Source organism: Schizophyllum commune (genome assembly GCF_000143185.2).
Source record: "Schizophyllum commune H4-8 unplaced genomic scaffold SCHCOscaffold_4, whole genome shotgun sequence".
NCBI lineage: Eukaryota > Fungi > Basidiomycota > Agaricomycetes > Agaricales > Schizophyllaceae > Schizophyllum > Schizophyllum commune.
In genome coordinates, this window is record NW_026089541.1 from 1,419,266 (window position 1) to 1,434,805 (window position 15,540).

At 57.7% G+C, this 15,540-nt stretch overlaps 7 protein-coding genes across 7 annotated transcripts; 6 read left to right on the forward strand and 1 right to left on the reverse strand.

Moving 5' to 3' along the window:
- Positions 1-236: 236 nt before the first annotated feature.
- On the forward strand, positions 237-1,614 carry SCHCODRAFT_02496099 (uncharacterized protein; the record flags this gene model as incomplete). Its single annotated transcript, XM_003032633.2, has 4 exons — positions 237-658; positions 710-777; positions 829-989; positions 1,042-1,614. The coding sequence occupies 4 exons, from the start codon at positions 237-239 to the stop codon at positions 1,612-1,614; spliced, it is 1,224 nt and encodes a 407-aa protein (XP_003032679.1).
- A 257-nt stretch (positions 1,615-1,871) lies between these two features.
- On the forward strand, positions 1,872-5,042 carry SCHCODRAFT_02618531 (AIP3-domain-containing protein). Its single transcript, XM_003032634.2, has 3 exons — positions 1,872-2,147; positions 2,194-3,542; positions 3,597-5,042. Exons 1-3 carry the CDS (start codon positions 1,936-1,938, stop codon positions 4,844-4,846), a joined length of 2,811 nt encoding a protein of 936 aa, XP_003032680.2. The 5' UTR covers positions 1,872-1,935; the 3' UTR covers positions 4,847-5,042.
- Positions 5,043-5,359: 317 nt separating this feature from the next.
- On the forward strand, positions 5,360-7,984 carry SCHCODRAFT_02618535 (uncharacterized protein). Its single transcript, XM_050344878.1, has 7 exons — positions 5,360-5,622; positions 5,676-5,823; positions 5,877-6,014; positions 6,066-6,699; positions 6,750-7,068; positions 7,120-7,215; positions 7,267-7,984. The coding sequence occupies exons 1-7, from the start codon at positions 5,478-5,480 to the stop codon at positions 7,692-7,694; spliced, it is 1,908 nt and encodes a 635-aa protein (XP_050201068.1). The 5' UTR covers positions 5,360-5,477; the 3' UTR covers positions 7,695-7,984.
- Positions 7,985-8,146: 162 nt separating this feature from the next.
- SCHCODRAFT_02699043 (uncharacterized protein) lies at positions 8,147-8,854 on the forward strand (the record flags this gene model as incomplete). Its single annotated transcript, XM_003032636.2, has 1 exon — positions 8,147-8,854. One exon carries the CDS (start codon positions 8,147-8,149, stop codon positions 8,852-8,854), a length of 708 nt encoding a protein of 235 aa, XP_003032682.1.
- Positions 8,855-9,330: 476 nt separating this feature from the next.
- SCHCODRAFT_02535673 (uncharacterized protein) lies at positions 9,331-10,984 on the forward strand. Its single transcript, XM_003032637.2, has 3 exons — positions 9,331-10,232; positions 10,287-10,857; positions 10,912-10,984. Exons 1-2 carry the CDS (start codon positions 9,337-9,339, stop codon positions 10,855-10,857), a joined length of 1,467 nt encoding a protein of 488 aa, XP_003032683.1. The 5' UTR covers positions 9,331-9,336; the 3' UTR covers positions 10,912-10,984.
- Positions 10,985-11,389: 405 nt separating this feature from the next.
- On the forward strand, positions 11,390-14,009 carry SCHCODRAFT_02618539 (MFS general substrate transporter). Its single transcript, XM_050344879.1, has 12 exons — positions 11,390-11,625; positions 11,678-11,697; positions 11,747-11,854; positions 11,909-11,994; positions 12,052-12,064; positions 12,112-12,151; positions 12,201-12,248; positions 12,300-12,433; positions 12,502-12,784; positions 12,840-12,937; positions 13,043-13,323; positions 13,397-14,009. The coding sequence occupies exons 1-12, from the start codon at positions 11,425-11,427 to the stop codon at positions 13,558-13,560; spliced, it is 1,476 nt and encodes a 491-aa protein (XP_050201069.1). The 5' UTR covers positions 11,390-11,424; the 3' UTR covers positions 13,561-14,009.
- On the reverse strand, positions 13,909-15,470 carry SCHCODRAFT_02686544 (glycoside hydrolase family 16 protein). The gene is made up of 4 exons (XM_003033236.2): positions 14,773-15,470; positions 14,564-14,634; positions 14,218-14,457; positions 13,909-14,108 (listed from the first exon to the last, which is right to left on the reverse strand). The coding sequence occupies exons 1-4, from the start codon at positions 15,093-15,095 to the stop codon at positions 13,930-13,932; spliced, it is 813 nt and encodes a 270-aa protein (XP_003033282.1). The 5' UTR covers positions 15,096-15,470; the 3' UTR covers positions 13,909-13,929.
- Positions 15,471-15,540: the final 70 nt, after the last annotated feature.

Here is a 15,540-nt window from a genome sequence, read left to right on the forward strand (position 1 = left end):
CACACGGGCCCTCCCGCTTGTTAAGCCAGGAACCACCGGCAATCGCCGGCTATTGTGCCCGTCCGCTGACGCCCTCGGCTTTCCATCATCTTCAGCTTGTTTCCTTCTACAGCATAGGTTGGCGTTCGTCAGGAGCTAGGGCCTGCGCAGCGTCGGGCAGTCAACGACGTAGCATAAGTACGGCGAGAGGGCACACCTTGTCAATTGCGCGGACGATAGACGGCAATCGCGTCAGAATGGCGACGACATCGACAAGCTCTCGACACTTCACGCGCCTCATTCACAGGCCTGCTCCTGGGATGAGTGACAAGCTGGCGGCAGGAATTGGCTCTGGCACAAGCTCTGGCATCGACAAGAAGCCCAGCGTCACCTTCGACAAGTCCGGCACCAGCCTGATCGTCGACAGCGAGACTGAGCAGGTGCTGCGCCGGCACCCTGACCTCTATCTCGAAGACGGCAGCGTGATTGTGCGCGCAGAGGATACTCTGTTCCGCGTGCATATCTCGATGCTGTCGCGCCATTCGATCTTCTTTCGGGACGTCTTTGGGATGCCGAAAGGCGGGGAGGGCACGGATCAGCTGGATGGATGCCCAGTGCTGTTTTTGCAGGACCGCGCAGAGGACGTAGCGAACCTGCTCTCCGCGCTGTATGACGGACCGTGCGTGACATTGCCTCTCGCGCGCGAGCAGTCGGCTAACGAACGCCTCAGTGTTCTCAGGGATAACAGTCCGGATGACTTTCGGGTTGTGGCGGGAGTGTGTCGGTTGGCGACGAAGTGTGAGTAGGCCAGCCATGTTCATGAAATGGGATGCTGACGCTTTCATGCAGATCTGATAGATACGCTTCGCGTGAAAACGATCGCACACCTCAGCAAGGCTTGGCCATCGACGCTGAAGGAGTGGGACGCGCGAGAGGATGCAGCCCGAGTGCACGAGATTGCTTTCGCATCTGCCAACCCTCCCACTCTTCCACGTTACCCCAACCCCGTCGTGCGTATACCTGCCGAACATCCCATGATAACTGTGCTGATATCCTTCACAGGACGTGGTCAATTTAGCACGCGAAGTCGACGCTCCTTCCCTGCTACCCTCCGCACTTTACGACCTTTCACGATATCCCTTCACCCAGATCTTCGAAGACCAGTCCGCCTCTCTCGACGTCCACGACCTCCAACGACTATGCCTCGGAAAGGAGGCAGCACAGCACGCCATCACTACCCTCATCCAATCCATGACCCATGCCCAGTTTGGTCGACAATTCCCCTATCACACCCATATTCGGTCGGCGTCGAAAGGGAAGGCATCGGCACACGGCAGCGCAGTATGCATGTCCCCGGCAGCGTGCCGCAAGGACTTTGCCGAGCTCGTCGAGCTGGCAACCCAGCATTACCTATTCGACCGCGAACGCGGGTGCGGCGACCCGCTTTACGTGGCGGAGGAACTCGGCCAGCTGAAGAGCGTGGAGTTCTCCGAGTGTGCTGCTTGCGCAAGAAGCTTAGAGGCTTGGGCGGCCCGCGAACGCGAGAAGATGTGGAAGATGATTCCGACCTGGTTCCGTCTAGAATCGCCAACCCCAGAGGACTCGCCGAGGACGAGTGGCGAATTATCGAGATGAATATGCGGTGCGATAAGCGCCATGGACATCTCCTGTACACTACTTACCAATGACTTGCTTCTACTGACCGTACAACCATGCTTCCCTCCATGTATCCCTTTACCTTCTGTATCGTACACTAATAGACTTATTTCTGCGCCGAGTAAAAGTTGAACATGACCGGCACATGCCGTCCGCGTGCGTGCGCCGTTTTTCCCACGATTACTTGGCTTCAAGCAGGGATGTCGGCCCATGGTCCGCGCCACCAGTCGTCGTCGTCGAGCTCGACGAGGAGCGAACGAACAGCGAGCGCGCGACAAATAGTCTGTTCATTTGTCTCTCATGGCTTCGTCACCGGCTGACGCCCACATCGAGCCCGCCGTCGAGTCGTCTGTCACCCGCCTTCTCGTCTCTATAAAGCAGCTCCTCGAAGCCCTCACCCAATGGAGCCAGCTCAAGGTCGACGAGAACGCGGTCAGCGATGTATACGTGCGTCTGGGCAACGACTTCAATACAGCTGTGTTCGCATTTGCGTCCTACCGGATCGACATGGCGTGCGTGGTCTTTGGCAGCCGAGGGACGCGTACTGACAGCGAACAGGGAGCTCCTAAGCGTGCCAGATGACCTGCGGGGGGTGCTGGAGCAATGCCTGGCAGAGGAGGCCAATAACGAAAACCTGCAAATGTATCTGCCCACCGTGCGCCAGATCATCAAGAATCTCCTGCAGGGTCTGCGCGAGAAGCAGTCCATCTACCGCCGCATCGTGTCCGAGCACAAGCACCGCTCCGATGCGTCAGGCCACGAGCGCACAGAGAGCCGCAGCTCGCGCGGATCTCGCAGCCACCGCTCGACGAGCTCGCGCGCGGTTGCTGAGGGCGCCGGCTCCGACGCAGAGAGCGTTCCCAGGCGCAGCACCCACTCGTCGCGCAGGCACCAGCCGTCATCCTCCATATCCTCGAGGCCTGCAAACGATCATGACTTCATTGGCGGATTCTCCCCAAGTCTGAGCACGCCGGAGAGCCTGCCGATGCAGATGCCCAGTCCGCATGCGCCGTCACCAAGACCTGAACCCATACCAGAAGATACGGGCGAACCTGATCCCCCTCCGCCCGCGCAGTCCCCGCCTCCCGTACAGCCTGCAGTGCCCGCTAGCGTGAAGCGTTACTCACTTGTCGACAAGCCTACGCCGCCGCTGCCCCCTCCCATGATCATCCAACCGGACAGTCCAAATGAGGCGTCGTCGGAGAAGCCCTCAACGCCGCCTCCCCCAGAGACACCTCCCGCTATAGAGCAGTCTCCGGCTATCGCGAGCTCGCTGGCGGCTCTGAAGAAGAGCGACACCCTTGAACGTCGTGCGTCGAAGCGGTTCTCGACGTACCACATCACCCGAATGACGGGCAGTGGACGGGGCCCACCTGAACGAGGGACGCCTTCAAGACACGCGTCGAATCGCAGGTCACTCGCTGCTGGGCCAACCCTTACGCCGGGTGATCTGGCAGTCCTCACGGAGGTGGACGACGAAGAAGGGCAGACTACACCCGACGCATCTCGTGCCCCCTCTCAGAACCGCTTCTCGCGAACATCAACCCCGGACGCGAAGCCCGCGACCCCACCAGTACCTCCATTGCCTGGCACTCCTGCGAAGACGCCCGAGCCGGTGTTGCCATCTGTTAACGGCGTATCGGAGGACAAGGCTCCGCAGAGAAAGTCCGTGCCGGGCGCGTTCACGGTGTTCCTGCAGGTCGGGCGGGAGGTGAAGAAGGCCACGATTGAGCGCGGGTTGTCTGTCTCGTCCTTGCGCATGCTGTTCGTCGACCGCTTCGCGTACAATCCGGGGCAGGAGAACTTCCCAGCGATCTACATTCGTGATCCTTCGAGCGGAGTGCAGTATGAGCTTGAAGACATGGAGGAAGTCACTGAGAAATGTCTGCTGTCGCTGAACATTGAACGTGAGCTCAGCTTGTTGATTGATGCCGAGAATGGATATTGATGCGCATTCACAGCCTTGGACCAGATCAAGCAGCACATCGACACCCAGATGGGCTCGCTGGCTCAGGAAATTAAGGAGCTCCGAAGTACTGTGGCTGCGAATGCCAACCGTAATTCGCAGCATCTCCCCACCATCATCGCTCAGCCCATGGCCGAAAGCACTCCACGGCCATCGGATAAGCAGTTCCAGAGCGTCGCGCGCCGTTTGTCCCGCTTTGTGGCCCCGGATGGCCATTCACATTCCTCGGACATGTCATCCTTCCCATCGCCGGCGCAGCGCGCCATCATGCCGCAGATGACGGGACAGTCGTTGCAGCCGCAAATGACCGGCATGTCCGAATACACATCGCGCGTCGTTTCCGACCTCAAGACGCAGTTCGACGAGGTGCAGAACTTGCGGCGCGATCTCGGCGTCATGCGCCAGCTTTACACCGAGTTCATGAAGCAGACGAAGGATACGCTGGGCACTCTACGTTCGCAGACGCACTCTGTCAAAGAGCTTGCCTCGCAGAACGTCGGCGGTGCACGCGCGTACATCGACACCGGAAAGACCAAGCTCGACGGCCGCTCGCAGAACGTGCTCACCGAGATGGACAAGCTGCAGGACGCGGTCGAGGCCGTCAAGGAGGACGTCGTGAAGCGGAACGCGCTGCCGAAGAACATGTTCTGGAAGAACCTCAGCAAGGACATCGAGAAGCTCGGCGCGGAGCTCGAGGCGCTGAAGGAGCACGTCAACACGGTCCGGCCGATGTGGAAGAAGACGTGGAGCGAGGAGCTCGCGAACATCGTCGAGGAGCAGCAGTTCCTGACACACCAGGAGGAGCTCATTGCGGACCTGTTCGACGACTTCAAGGCCGTGGGGGAGATGTATGGGCAGGTCGACCAAATCATCTCCTTGCGCGGCTCTGGCTCTCGGGGCCCGCGCAAGATGGGCTTCAAGCCGCCGCCGATGGACGAGGGGCACACTGGGCTGTCGACTGTCATGCTCGAGATCCGCGGCGCTGCGGTCGACCCTGAGAAGCGGCTGAAGGCGATCGAGGCCAGCCAGCAGAAGCGCGAGAAGGAGATGGCGGGGCGCACGGACGAGCTGCAGGCCGAGCTGCAGGACTTTGTCGGGCAGAAGAAGCTGAAGATGACGGGCGGGGCGGAGGAGGCGGAGCGCGTGCGGCAGAAGCGGAACGAGCAGACGCTCAAGGCGATGTTTAATGGGACCGGGTCGTCTGTCATGGCCGGTGCGAACGAGATGGGGGCGGTCGAGCCGTAGTAGTAGTCGTGAGATCTGATTCCTATGAGGGTCTTGAGATGCGAACTATCCTCGTCTATGTTCTGGTTGCGATTTTTGTGTTGCAAGTACTTATGTATGTAGTTTAAACCTTTCGTCTGTACTCATTTTACGCTCGCTTGCATATTCGGCTCTATGCTACTATTGTTGACTGAATGATATCTCTCTTCGCATGTCAGTTACGTCGGACAGGCACTTACCTTTTGTGAACTCATCGAGATATGCTGAGTAGTATAGGGACAACTGAACCACATGGATAGTCAAAAACCGGGCGTGCGAACTCTGCTCGAAAGCTATATCCCCATCAGGGTTGCTATAACGCGCTTTGCCTGCCAGGGCGCCAAGATTGGATGTCGACTTCTCGCTCCTGAACTCGAGTACTACAAGACCTACAGATTCTCCCTTCTCTTCTCGAGCGACCCAGAAATCAAGCGGGTCCATCATGAAGCATACAACCCACGCAAAGCCGTTACCGACTGTCCGCAAGCCGACAAGTGATCACGATATCATTGAGGCGATGCTCTTCCTGGCGTTTCGTCGCGCGTGAACGCGGCTACGACCCCGTCTTCACTACAACCACCATCCCGGCACCCCCTGCTCGACGCGAGCAAGGATGAGCTTGGACAAGAACCTCTTCACGCTGCTGTTTCGACAGCGCGACGACGATCCAGCCTCCGTCGATCTCGTCGATCCCGCAGGAACTGTGCATTATCAGAAACGCCTGGCGGCAGGCCCTGTGTATAGAGCGGAAGTAACTGGTGCGTCTGCGTCCGCGACGCTGCCCAGGAAGACGCGCTGACAGCCTCCGCAGACCCTCTGACCCAGTCTTTGCTGGCAAGCGCGACAGCTCCGGCAGCGTTGAATAAGGCCAAGACCCTCGAGCTGTACAACCCTAATAGTGTCGTCGAGCTCAAGCATACTGGCCTCCTAACCTTCAAATGGACCTTCAAGTGGGGCGAGTGCGTGTCAACAGCATCCATCCCACCGTGCCATTGCTGACGCTGCTTGCCAGGCATGAATTCGAGTGGAAGCGCGAAGCATGTTATCTCATCCGCAAGCCTGACCCCGCTGTCATGGTCGCGATCACCAAGGAGCCTACAGGCAAGATTCAGACCACGTCCGTCCAAATACTGGACTACAATCTTAACCGGTACGTCGGGGATTCCCCTCGTTAGCTTTCTCGTCTCACCATCCGCGCCAGATTCGACATCGACGACCGCAAGGGTCTCGAGCTGGTCATCCTTACAGCCCTTCTCACTTTCCAAGACTACAACATCGCCGCGAAGGCGCCCAAAGGATCGACGTCTGCAACCGCAACGCCTTCGCGCACGAACTCCGCAGATGCTCTCCTTGCACCACCCCCAGTCACTAATGTTGCTATTGCTACACCCCTGCCCCCTGCACCATCTACGTCAAAGGAAGCGATCCCTGCGACACCGCCTGTTCGCGAACCGGTGGCCGATCCAGCTCCAGAGTACTCTCCTCCGGTCCCACCAAGGAACCAGCCTCGCTCTCGCTCTCCCGCTTATGCCGCTGCCGCCGCACGAGCACCTCGACGGTCGCGCTCACCTGACCGCACTCGTCTGGCCCCGCCTGCCCTGCCTCCGAGGGCCGAAAGTTCGCCAGGTCCTCAACGACGTTCACCAGCTCCGCAACGACAGTCACCACCACGCCAACGCTCACCTAGTCCGGCGCATTTCGTTGATGTCCCTCCGCCATCGGCGATCAACCGAGTGGCCGAAGCCGAGCGCGAGCGAGCACTGTTCAGTGTTGTGCGCGTGGGAGACGACATGAACGTGAAGAGTTATTCCCAATTCTGCTGTAACCTTCTGAAGGTACGCACATATCATCACTCTTCAGCTCCTCAAGCTTACCCTACCCGCAGGACGACACCCTCATGTACATCACAGTCAAGTCCAGCATTGCCAAGCACGTCGACAAAACCATGAAGGTCGCCGAAAAGGTCAACAAAGATTACCGCAAGGTAGTCAAGAAAGACTCTGCCGACCTGCACCAGTACGTCTCGTGGGACTTCCCCGCCGCCGAGGACGACAAGAAGGGTAAGAAGAAGAAAAGCAAGAAGGGCACGCCGCCGACGGGGGTCATTGTGCACCTCAGCAAGAAAGCGATGCCGGAGCTGGAGCCGAAGCTGTCGACGCCGTCGGCGGAGGATGTGCCGTCAGCGGCGTCGTCACCTGCAATTCGTAAGTGGGATGGGGATGGAGAAAGTTTCATTGCTGAAACGGTCCATGTAGTGACACCCTCACGTCCGGCGGGACATGGCCGCTATGCATCCGAGCCTCCACCTAAGCATCCTGCAAAGGAGGTGTCCAAGAAGACTGGGAAGAAGGGTGAGCTACGACGACACTTATCAATCCCTGTGGCTGACTGCCGCCCATCAGCATCCACCCCAGAGGTCCAAGTGTCGTCGCCTTCCTCCTCCGACCCTCTCGCGCCAGTACGCGGAAGACAGCGGGGCAAGTCCCAAGACTCGCCATCAACCCTAAAGATACCAATCATGCCTCGGCAACCGTCATCGGGACGCCTGGACATCCCAGGACCTTCGCGCTCTCCTCATCACTCGTCTCCTTCCACCCCTCGCTCCGCTTCGCCCTCGCGACACCAGCGTTCGGCTTCAGCGACGCCTTCGCCGGGTGAGGTGTCGGGGTCGAGCGGCGGTGGGCAGAGTCAGACCCTCTCGCGACTGGACCCGATCAGCAATCCTTTCTTACGACCGAGGGCGGCCACTGCCACGGCGGAGACGAATGCGCAGAATAGGCAGACGTGGTTTGGGAGTTTCTTCGGGAGGAGCGCGGTCCGTGCAGGGTAAAGATGTACGGTCGAGCTCCGAGCGTCGCCCAATGAGAAGGTTTGAAGGAAACAACACGGACTCACCATGGACCTGGAAGATGGATTACTTATTCGCACGATCTTTACGTGCTACTGTTGATTCATGGACTTTTAGATATGCTGGTTGTGCTCGGTATACAGAATGCGAGCGCTTATGTCTACGATTGCTACAGCTGCTTTCAGTGGCCTTTCGGATGCTCATGTGCGGTAGTACAGTATGATCACGGTTCCTACTTAGACGCGATCGGCGCAAGCTGATCTTGCCCGACAGTTACGAGCGCAAAGACTCCTGAGCGGCGGAGAGAAAAACAGCGGAGGCTAATGCATAGAAATACGACGCTGGGCCGAGTGCCCTCTTTGCCTCTTATCCTCGTCCCGTTTCCCCATTGCTTGGAATTAGTGCACCGCTCGCCGCTCACAATTACTCCGGCTATGCTTGCCTCAGCGGCCTCCTTCTCTGCGTCTTCCCGCCGCTCGCTGGCTGTGGGCTTCCAGCACGTACTCGCCGTGATCGCCAAGAGGAACGCTGCGCTACGGCTCACTGCCGCCGAACTCTCTGAGGAGCTCGACGCCGAGCTGGCCATCACATCTGCCGCTATCTCGCGCTCGCTTAACAGCGTTTTCCTGGACTCGGACCCGTACTCGCACGACGCTGTCATGCTGATCGACGCTGCTCCTCCAACTCCCGCCATCGATACCATGCCCGCCGTCTGCCTTTCAGCGGGCACAGCTGCTCGCCGTCGCCGTCGTGTCGCGTACTCGTTGGCGCCGTCATCGCGAAGCATCCCCAATGGGGCGGACGTCTGTTCGTGGCAGGAAGCGTTGTCGCCTATGCCACCTGTCCACAGAGACCCAATCGACGCGACCAATAGCCTCCACCGCCATGCTCACTCTGCCTCGACCGTGGCTTCATTGTCATCTGCCGGCTCATCAGACTCTTCGACATTTTACTCGACCGCGAACTCGATCACTACGGCCGACTCTTCCACTTCGTCTCTGCTGGCGCATCGGGACTTTGCGACGAGTCTGTTCTCTCTCCGTTCTCGTCCAAAGGACTACCCAACCTCTCGTCTCGCTGTTGTGGTTGATGTTGAAGTCCAGACTGTGGCTGATTTTACGCTACAGGACCAGACTTTCTGAGGGCCATTGGTGAATCGTGTCTCTTCGCGTATTATATGGTACTTGGGTGAGCTCCGATACCTAGCATGGAATTTATGAGAAGCCTGACGTAATTACAGAGATTCGGAGAAGCTTTGGACAATGTTTGTTTCCAAGGTGGCGGAAGGGGGAACGGCTTTATAGGCGTATGAATGCCAATGACTCTCGGATGTACTGTTTGCTCCATGCTTGACTCAATTCATCCCTGTCAAGGGCGAGAACTCATTGAGGACGATGCCTACTTGCCGGAATTACAGTGGCGTCTTCGAGGTGACGGTCGTGACGCCTCGTGTCCGTCACGGGACGACCATGATCAGGTGACCAAACGTTTATGTCCCACGGGGGCCACGATTCCGACTTGTCCCAAACTCCCATCATCCCGCGCTCAACCGGTGTCTGTCTCGCTGTCCTCTTACCTCGCATCGCTTTCTTTGTTGCGGCGCTCATCACTGGTCCCTGCAATCATGCCAAATTCGCCACCCTCCACGATGATGTATCGCTTCCACAACGTTAACAAAAAACGGCGAACAGAGTCTACAAGGCCAAGAGCAGCATTATGCGCTGTGAAGAAGGCTCGCCGGACCTTTCCGCTGATGGACCTTCCGGATGAGCTTTTGCTCCTGATTGTGGGCTTTGTCGACAACACACATGCACTCTACATCCTGTCTCAACTGGCGCGGCGACTGCACACCATGTCCGTCAATGCGCTTCTTCGGATAAACGGCGTGCCAAAACCCACGGAAGCTTGTGTTCTGCGCCTGAGTGGCGGGAACGATCGTATACCGGATGCCCTCACAGCACTACGCACCGCTGTCGCTATCACCGAGACCAAGCGGCTCGATCTAACCTTCGAGGCGAATGCGAAAGCCCAGTTCAACCCTGTCCATCTCCGGCGGGTTCGGAGGGTGCTCTTGAAGCTCGGCGGGGTGGAAGATCTCGCCGTCCGCCTACCGTATGGCGCGAAGGTCCAATCTGCCGCCCAGCTCAAGGCCTGGATGCAGGGCTTCAACGAGATTATCCGGCTGGTCGCGGACAAAGGGACTTGTCGCTCTCTTGCCCTGGACTGTGGCTTCTTCCCGACTGGCTGCTTGATTCCCCCACCCACGAACCCACTGGTCATCCGCACACCGCTACGGCTCACGACCCTGGCTCTTCACGGAAATCTATTCCTCTCTGTCCCAACATATGAGATGATCGTACAAGTCATGCGTCACTCACCTCAGCTCGAAAGAATCGCGCTCAAGAATGTCAAAGACGTCGGGGACCTAGGAAAGCGGCGCTTCTTTGAGGAAGTCGAGCGCGGGGCCCTGTCTGTCACGGAGTTGGAGTTGTCCGATTGCGGCCCCATCGTCTTGCCTAAGTGTGTAATATCATCAACTAGTCGCGACTCTCATACTCATTCGATTTTCACCAGACTCGCACCAAAGTTGAGCGCACGCCTCACTTTCCTCCACGCTTCCATCGATCAAGTCTTCGAATTCCTTTCAAAAATCCCCGTGCCTCCTACTGCGCGCGAACATCCTCTGCGCAGACTCTCCCTCGAATGTCCCGTTCTGGTTCTCGACAGTGCTCAGAAGACCGTACTCGCTGACGCTCTCGTCTACCTGCGCCAGCTCGCGACAGACAAGCGCATGAACCCTTCTTGGGCTATGACGTTCAAGTACATGGGGTGCGACATACTGGACACACAACCAATGATGTACGACCACAGTAATGAATGCCCAATGGACTGGAGCGGCTGCGACACTATCACCATCGCCAGCAAACTCAACCTCGTTCCGGAGGCATACTGGGCACCGTGCCTGCATCCCTCTCTGATTCCGGGCTGGTTAGGCGCTATGAAGGATCTCAAGACGGTCAGGCTTGAAGGATTTGAAGACCCTTCCAAAGTCAACCCAGAGCTTGTCCACGAAGTTGTTGCGAGGATCAAGTTCCTGCAGAACGACGTCAAAGACGTATACATTGGGGAGCGGCATTTTACTTAGGTGAGTTTTGTCTCCTGATTGAAATTCCTTTCTCTTACTTACTCTTGCGCTCAGATCGTCGGTTCATAAAATAAGTATGTCTATGCGGGCACTATGGCTTATGCAAGAGGTTTTGTCGAATGTCGCCAATGTATTCTATCGAAATCGAGCGTGTAGCGTCAGTCTCGGATTACACTATCCCGTCTGCAAACGACAAGGTACGTCTGCGTCTTCCATTCATCCGTGTCGATCTCTTAGCCAAGACCATCGACACCATGCCTGCGCGAGCATGACCACGACACTGACATAGGCCTGCTGATACGCTTGCGGCTGCCACCCCGGCCCGCATCTATAGCCGTCACCCCATCATCCAGGGCCCGCAGATCCATTCAATCCATACCAAGCACGGTAAGGAACCTTCGGCGCTCCCCCGCACTATGGTGCACAGTGGGAGCCCGCCTGCTCGACGCATCACATTGCGCAGGTCATGGGAACACGGTGCCACCCCGCCATATAAGCGCGCTGTCCGAGGCTTTGGCGTGCGCGCTCTTTACCCCTTCCTCCTCTTCCTCTCACCCCACACAGAGAATGGCACCATCCGCCGAGCGCGCGAGTATCGAGAAGAGATTGGAGGAGGGCGCGATCGCGCGCGAGAAAGAGATCAGGGAGGCGGAGGACCCGGATGCAGAGTTCGGCGGCACGGAGAGGCGTAAGAAGATAGAGCGCAAGCTGCTTTTGAAGATCGACCTGCGGATGTCGATCTTCATTGTCATCTACATTCTGAACTATGTGCGTTACTATGTTCTTTCCTTCGGGGCGCGACTGACCAATCGCCACATAGGTCGACCGCAATAATGCTGGGTACGACTCTAGCGTATATGCATAGTCAACAGCTCATCCGTGCAAATAGAGCGGCGCGCCTGAAGGGCTTTGAGGAAGGCTTGAACTTACATGGCCAGGAGTTCGCGACGCTACTGTCCATCCTCTATGTGGGATACATCATCATGCAGATACCATCGTGCGTTTGCCCACCCGCAAGCTCACAAGTTCATGACTGATTGATTGACCATAGGAATATGTTCTTGAATTGGATCGGCAAGCCTTCACTCTACCTCCCCGCCTGCATGATCTTGTGGGGGATGATCAGCACGCTCACGGGTACGAGAATCGCTATTTATCACTCTCGGTCCGTTTACTGATCAGCTGGACGTGCAGGGATTTGCAACAAGTGCGGTTCCTTCCCTCGTGCGCTGTCTACCTGCTAATCCTGGGTAGCTTCGTTGGCGCACTGCTCACGCGGTTCTTCCTTGGCTTCGTATGTCACCATCATAGTTCTGCGGAACGGCTACTAACTCTAGCCGAAGGTCGAAGCCGCATTCTTCCCTGGCGCACTCTTCGTTGTTTCCAAATGGGTAATTTCACCAACGCAAAGACTAGTGCCCCCTGTACTCACGCGTCTGCAGTACAAGAAGAATGAGATAGGCTTGCGAATGGCCCTGCTGTACTGTGGCAGCATCATCTCCAACGCCTTTGGTGCGCTCATGGCCTCCGGAATCCTCTCTGGCATGGACGGCGCCCTAGGACACGCCGCTTGGAGGTACATATCCCTGCTCATTCCTTCCCTCCCGTCCCCTCATCCTCACCTCGCACCTAATCCACCCCCAGATGGCTCTTCTACATCGAAGGCGCCCTGACCATGGCCGTCGCCGTCCTCGCCATCTTCATCCTTCCGGACTTCCCCTCCACCACGCGCTGGCTCACGCCCGAGGAGCGGGCGCTTGCCCTTCGCCGCATGGCCGAGGACGTCGGCGTCGGCGACCAGGACGAGACGGAGGCGCACGGGCCGCTGCACGGGCTGTGGCTCGCGATCGCGGACTGGCGCGTGTGGTATATGGCGGTGGGGCTGACGGCGCAGGTCATCGCGCTGTCGTTCAATGCGTATTTTCCGGTGAGTTGGAGGAAAGGATTAGTGAGGGTGTGGTATAGGACTGACTGGAAGACAGACGCTGACGAGGACGCTGGGGTATAACGATACGATCTCGCTGCTGCTTTGCGCGCCGCCGTTTATATTTGCAGCGATCATGGCCTTCGTGGTATCAAGGTATGCTTCTCCCTCCATTTCCTCTTCCCTCTCCCCCTCTCTACTTCCCACCCACCCTTGCCCCCCTCCCCTCCCCCCCTCACCCATTCACCCTCCCCCACCCAGACACTCCGACAAAACCCAAGAACGCACCCTCCACATCGCCATCCCCTACCTCTTCGGCATCATCGGCTTCATCATCGCCATCGCCACCCAGAACACCGCCGCGCGCTACGTCTCGCTCTTCCTCATGGCGCAGTCGTACGCCGGCTACGTCTGCGCCCTCGCGTGGATCCCGAACACGATCCCGCGCCCGCCGTCGAAAAGGGCGGTCGCGATAGCATTGATTAATGCGGTGACGCAGCTGGGGAATATTTCGGGGTCGTATATGTTTCCGAATGCGTGGGGTGCGTGGTGTTTTTTCGAGCGCAGGCTACCCGAGCGCAGGGGTGGTATGTGAGGCTGATATGGCGTTTGCAGGCCCTTCATATACGAACAGCTACGCTATCTGCATCTCGAACGCCGGCTTGGGCGTGCTCATGACCTTCGGCCTGCGGTGGCACCTGCAGCGAGAGAACAAGAGGCTTGAGGCGGAGGAGCGCGAGCGGGGAGACGAGGTCAAGGGCTTCCGCTATGTTTTATGAGGGCTTTCACAAGGGCTCCTGCGACCTCTTATGGCGATTCCCTGCTGTCTCCCTGCCATGTTATATGCGCGACGCGAGTCCGCGAGGGAAGATGCGAATCGATGTTGTGCTGGATTTATGTATGACATGTGAGATACAATAGTAATGTGCGTATTACGACGATCTATGGATGAATGGTATAGTGAACTGTACATGTGCTCTCTGGGTATGTGGGATAGCGATGCGGGTATGGGTAGTTAGTGTACGATACAACGAGTTGCGCTAAATCGCAGGAGTACAATGTGCTTCAGAAGTCCGTGACGAACGCGCGCCTATGCGTGAGTCTCTCGCGCTTCAAGGAGGTGCTCTTTCTCAACATCGCGAAGCCCCTCAGCACTCCACTTGCACCGACCGCACGTACGCGCTAATCCTGCTCGCCGTCTTCTCCCACTCAATCGGCCCCCGCGCCCACTCGGACGTCCCCGCCGGGCTGCTCGCGTCCCAAATGCCCAGCTGCACGCGCAGCTCACCAGTCGGGTAGTGCTCAAAGCCGTCCTTGCGCGCTTTGGCTGGGACGGTGAGTTAGTAACGAACGTGCAGAGTTCAAAATGGGGTCGGCTAGGTATAGGAATGAAGGAGGGAGGATTCCGAAGTGGACCTGGGAAAACCGCTACTCACCTCTCTCCAACGTCCTCATATCCTTCCCATCCACCGTCCACACGATCCGCTCCTCATTCCAGTCGATCGAGTACTTGTGGAACGCGGGGATACCCTCCGGACCCGGTACGTCTTCGACGGAAGAGAAGGTCCCGAAGAGCGGGCGCGGGTCCTGGGCCGTGGGCGCGAAGACATTGGTCTGCCAGTGTGCGGGGTCGCCGCCGAGGAGCTCGACGTCAATTTCGCCGGGGGTGTTGGCACCTGGAGGTATGAATGAGTGATTCAGTGCATGGGTTACTGAGGTGAAATGGTGGGGAAAGAGGGGTTGCACACCGCAAGAGAGGGCGAAGGAAAATATTTGACGCACCAACAAGGATGACGGCAGTGACGACGCCGGAGACAGCTGGAGCGGAGACCTCCCAGGTGACCTTGCCGTGGCTGCAAAGAGTTGTCAGCAAATACTAGTAGCATGAGGTTTCGGGAAAATTTGGGAAGGGGGTTTTGACGAAGACGCGCGCATATATGCGCTTTGTTATTCGCCGCGCGGGGAGACAAGAAGTAAATACCCACACTCACCTCAATTCGTAGGTCGAGTTGACCGTCGTGCCCGTCCCCACCACGTCATTCGTAGCCGTCTTCCTGTCCATCTTCACTTCGCCGTGCGGCCTCTCGAGAAACATTTCCAAGCCCTTGTGTGTGATAGCATGGTCGCCTTCGACAGTAGTATACAGATCAGACAAAGACGAGGTAAAGTCTGTGTGCGAAGGACGACATCCTGAGTCGGCGCGAGGTAGACGAAATGACGGCAGCGATCCGACCTTCGGTACGTGCGGGGAAGGCAAGGCGAGGGTACGCGCAACGAGCAAGCAGACGGTGAGGGTAGCAAAGAAGGCGTACATGGCGAGTTTGTCGGGTAGATGGTGGGAGGAAAGAAGACGCGGAACTCAGGGGAGACGCGTCCAGCAGCTGTCGAATTAACGCGTACTGTCACGTGGGCGAGGTTGAACTTGTGACAAAATTCTGTGACGCTGCTTCATGCCGACTGCCGATGGGCGTATGAAGCGTGAGTTGGGCGCGAGGTGGAGGCAAGGCGCATGAGCGGAGGAAGCCTGAAGGGTTCATATGGAGTCCTGTATGTTGCCTTGCGAATCGGAGCGGCTTGACGGATGCAGTCCGTCGAAAGAAAAAGAAAGAGCTGAAAGCCCTGTAAAATATTCCCTGTACTGAGTGGCTTGCTTTCTATTGGGATGCAAAGAGGAGAGAACAATCCCGGCGACCCACCAAGAAGGACGCGAGGACGTCCGGGACAAGGACGAATAGGCGACGAATGACGTCGGACGCATT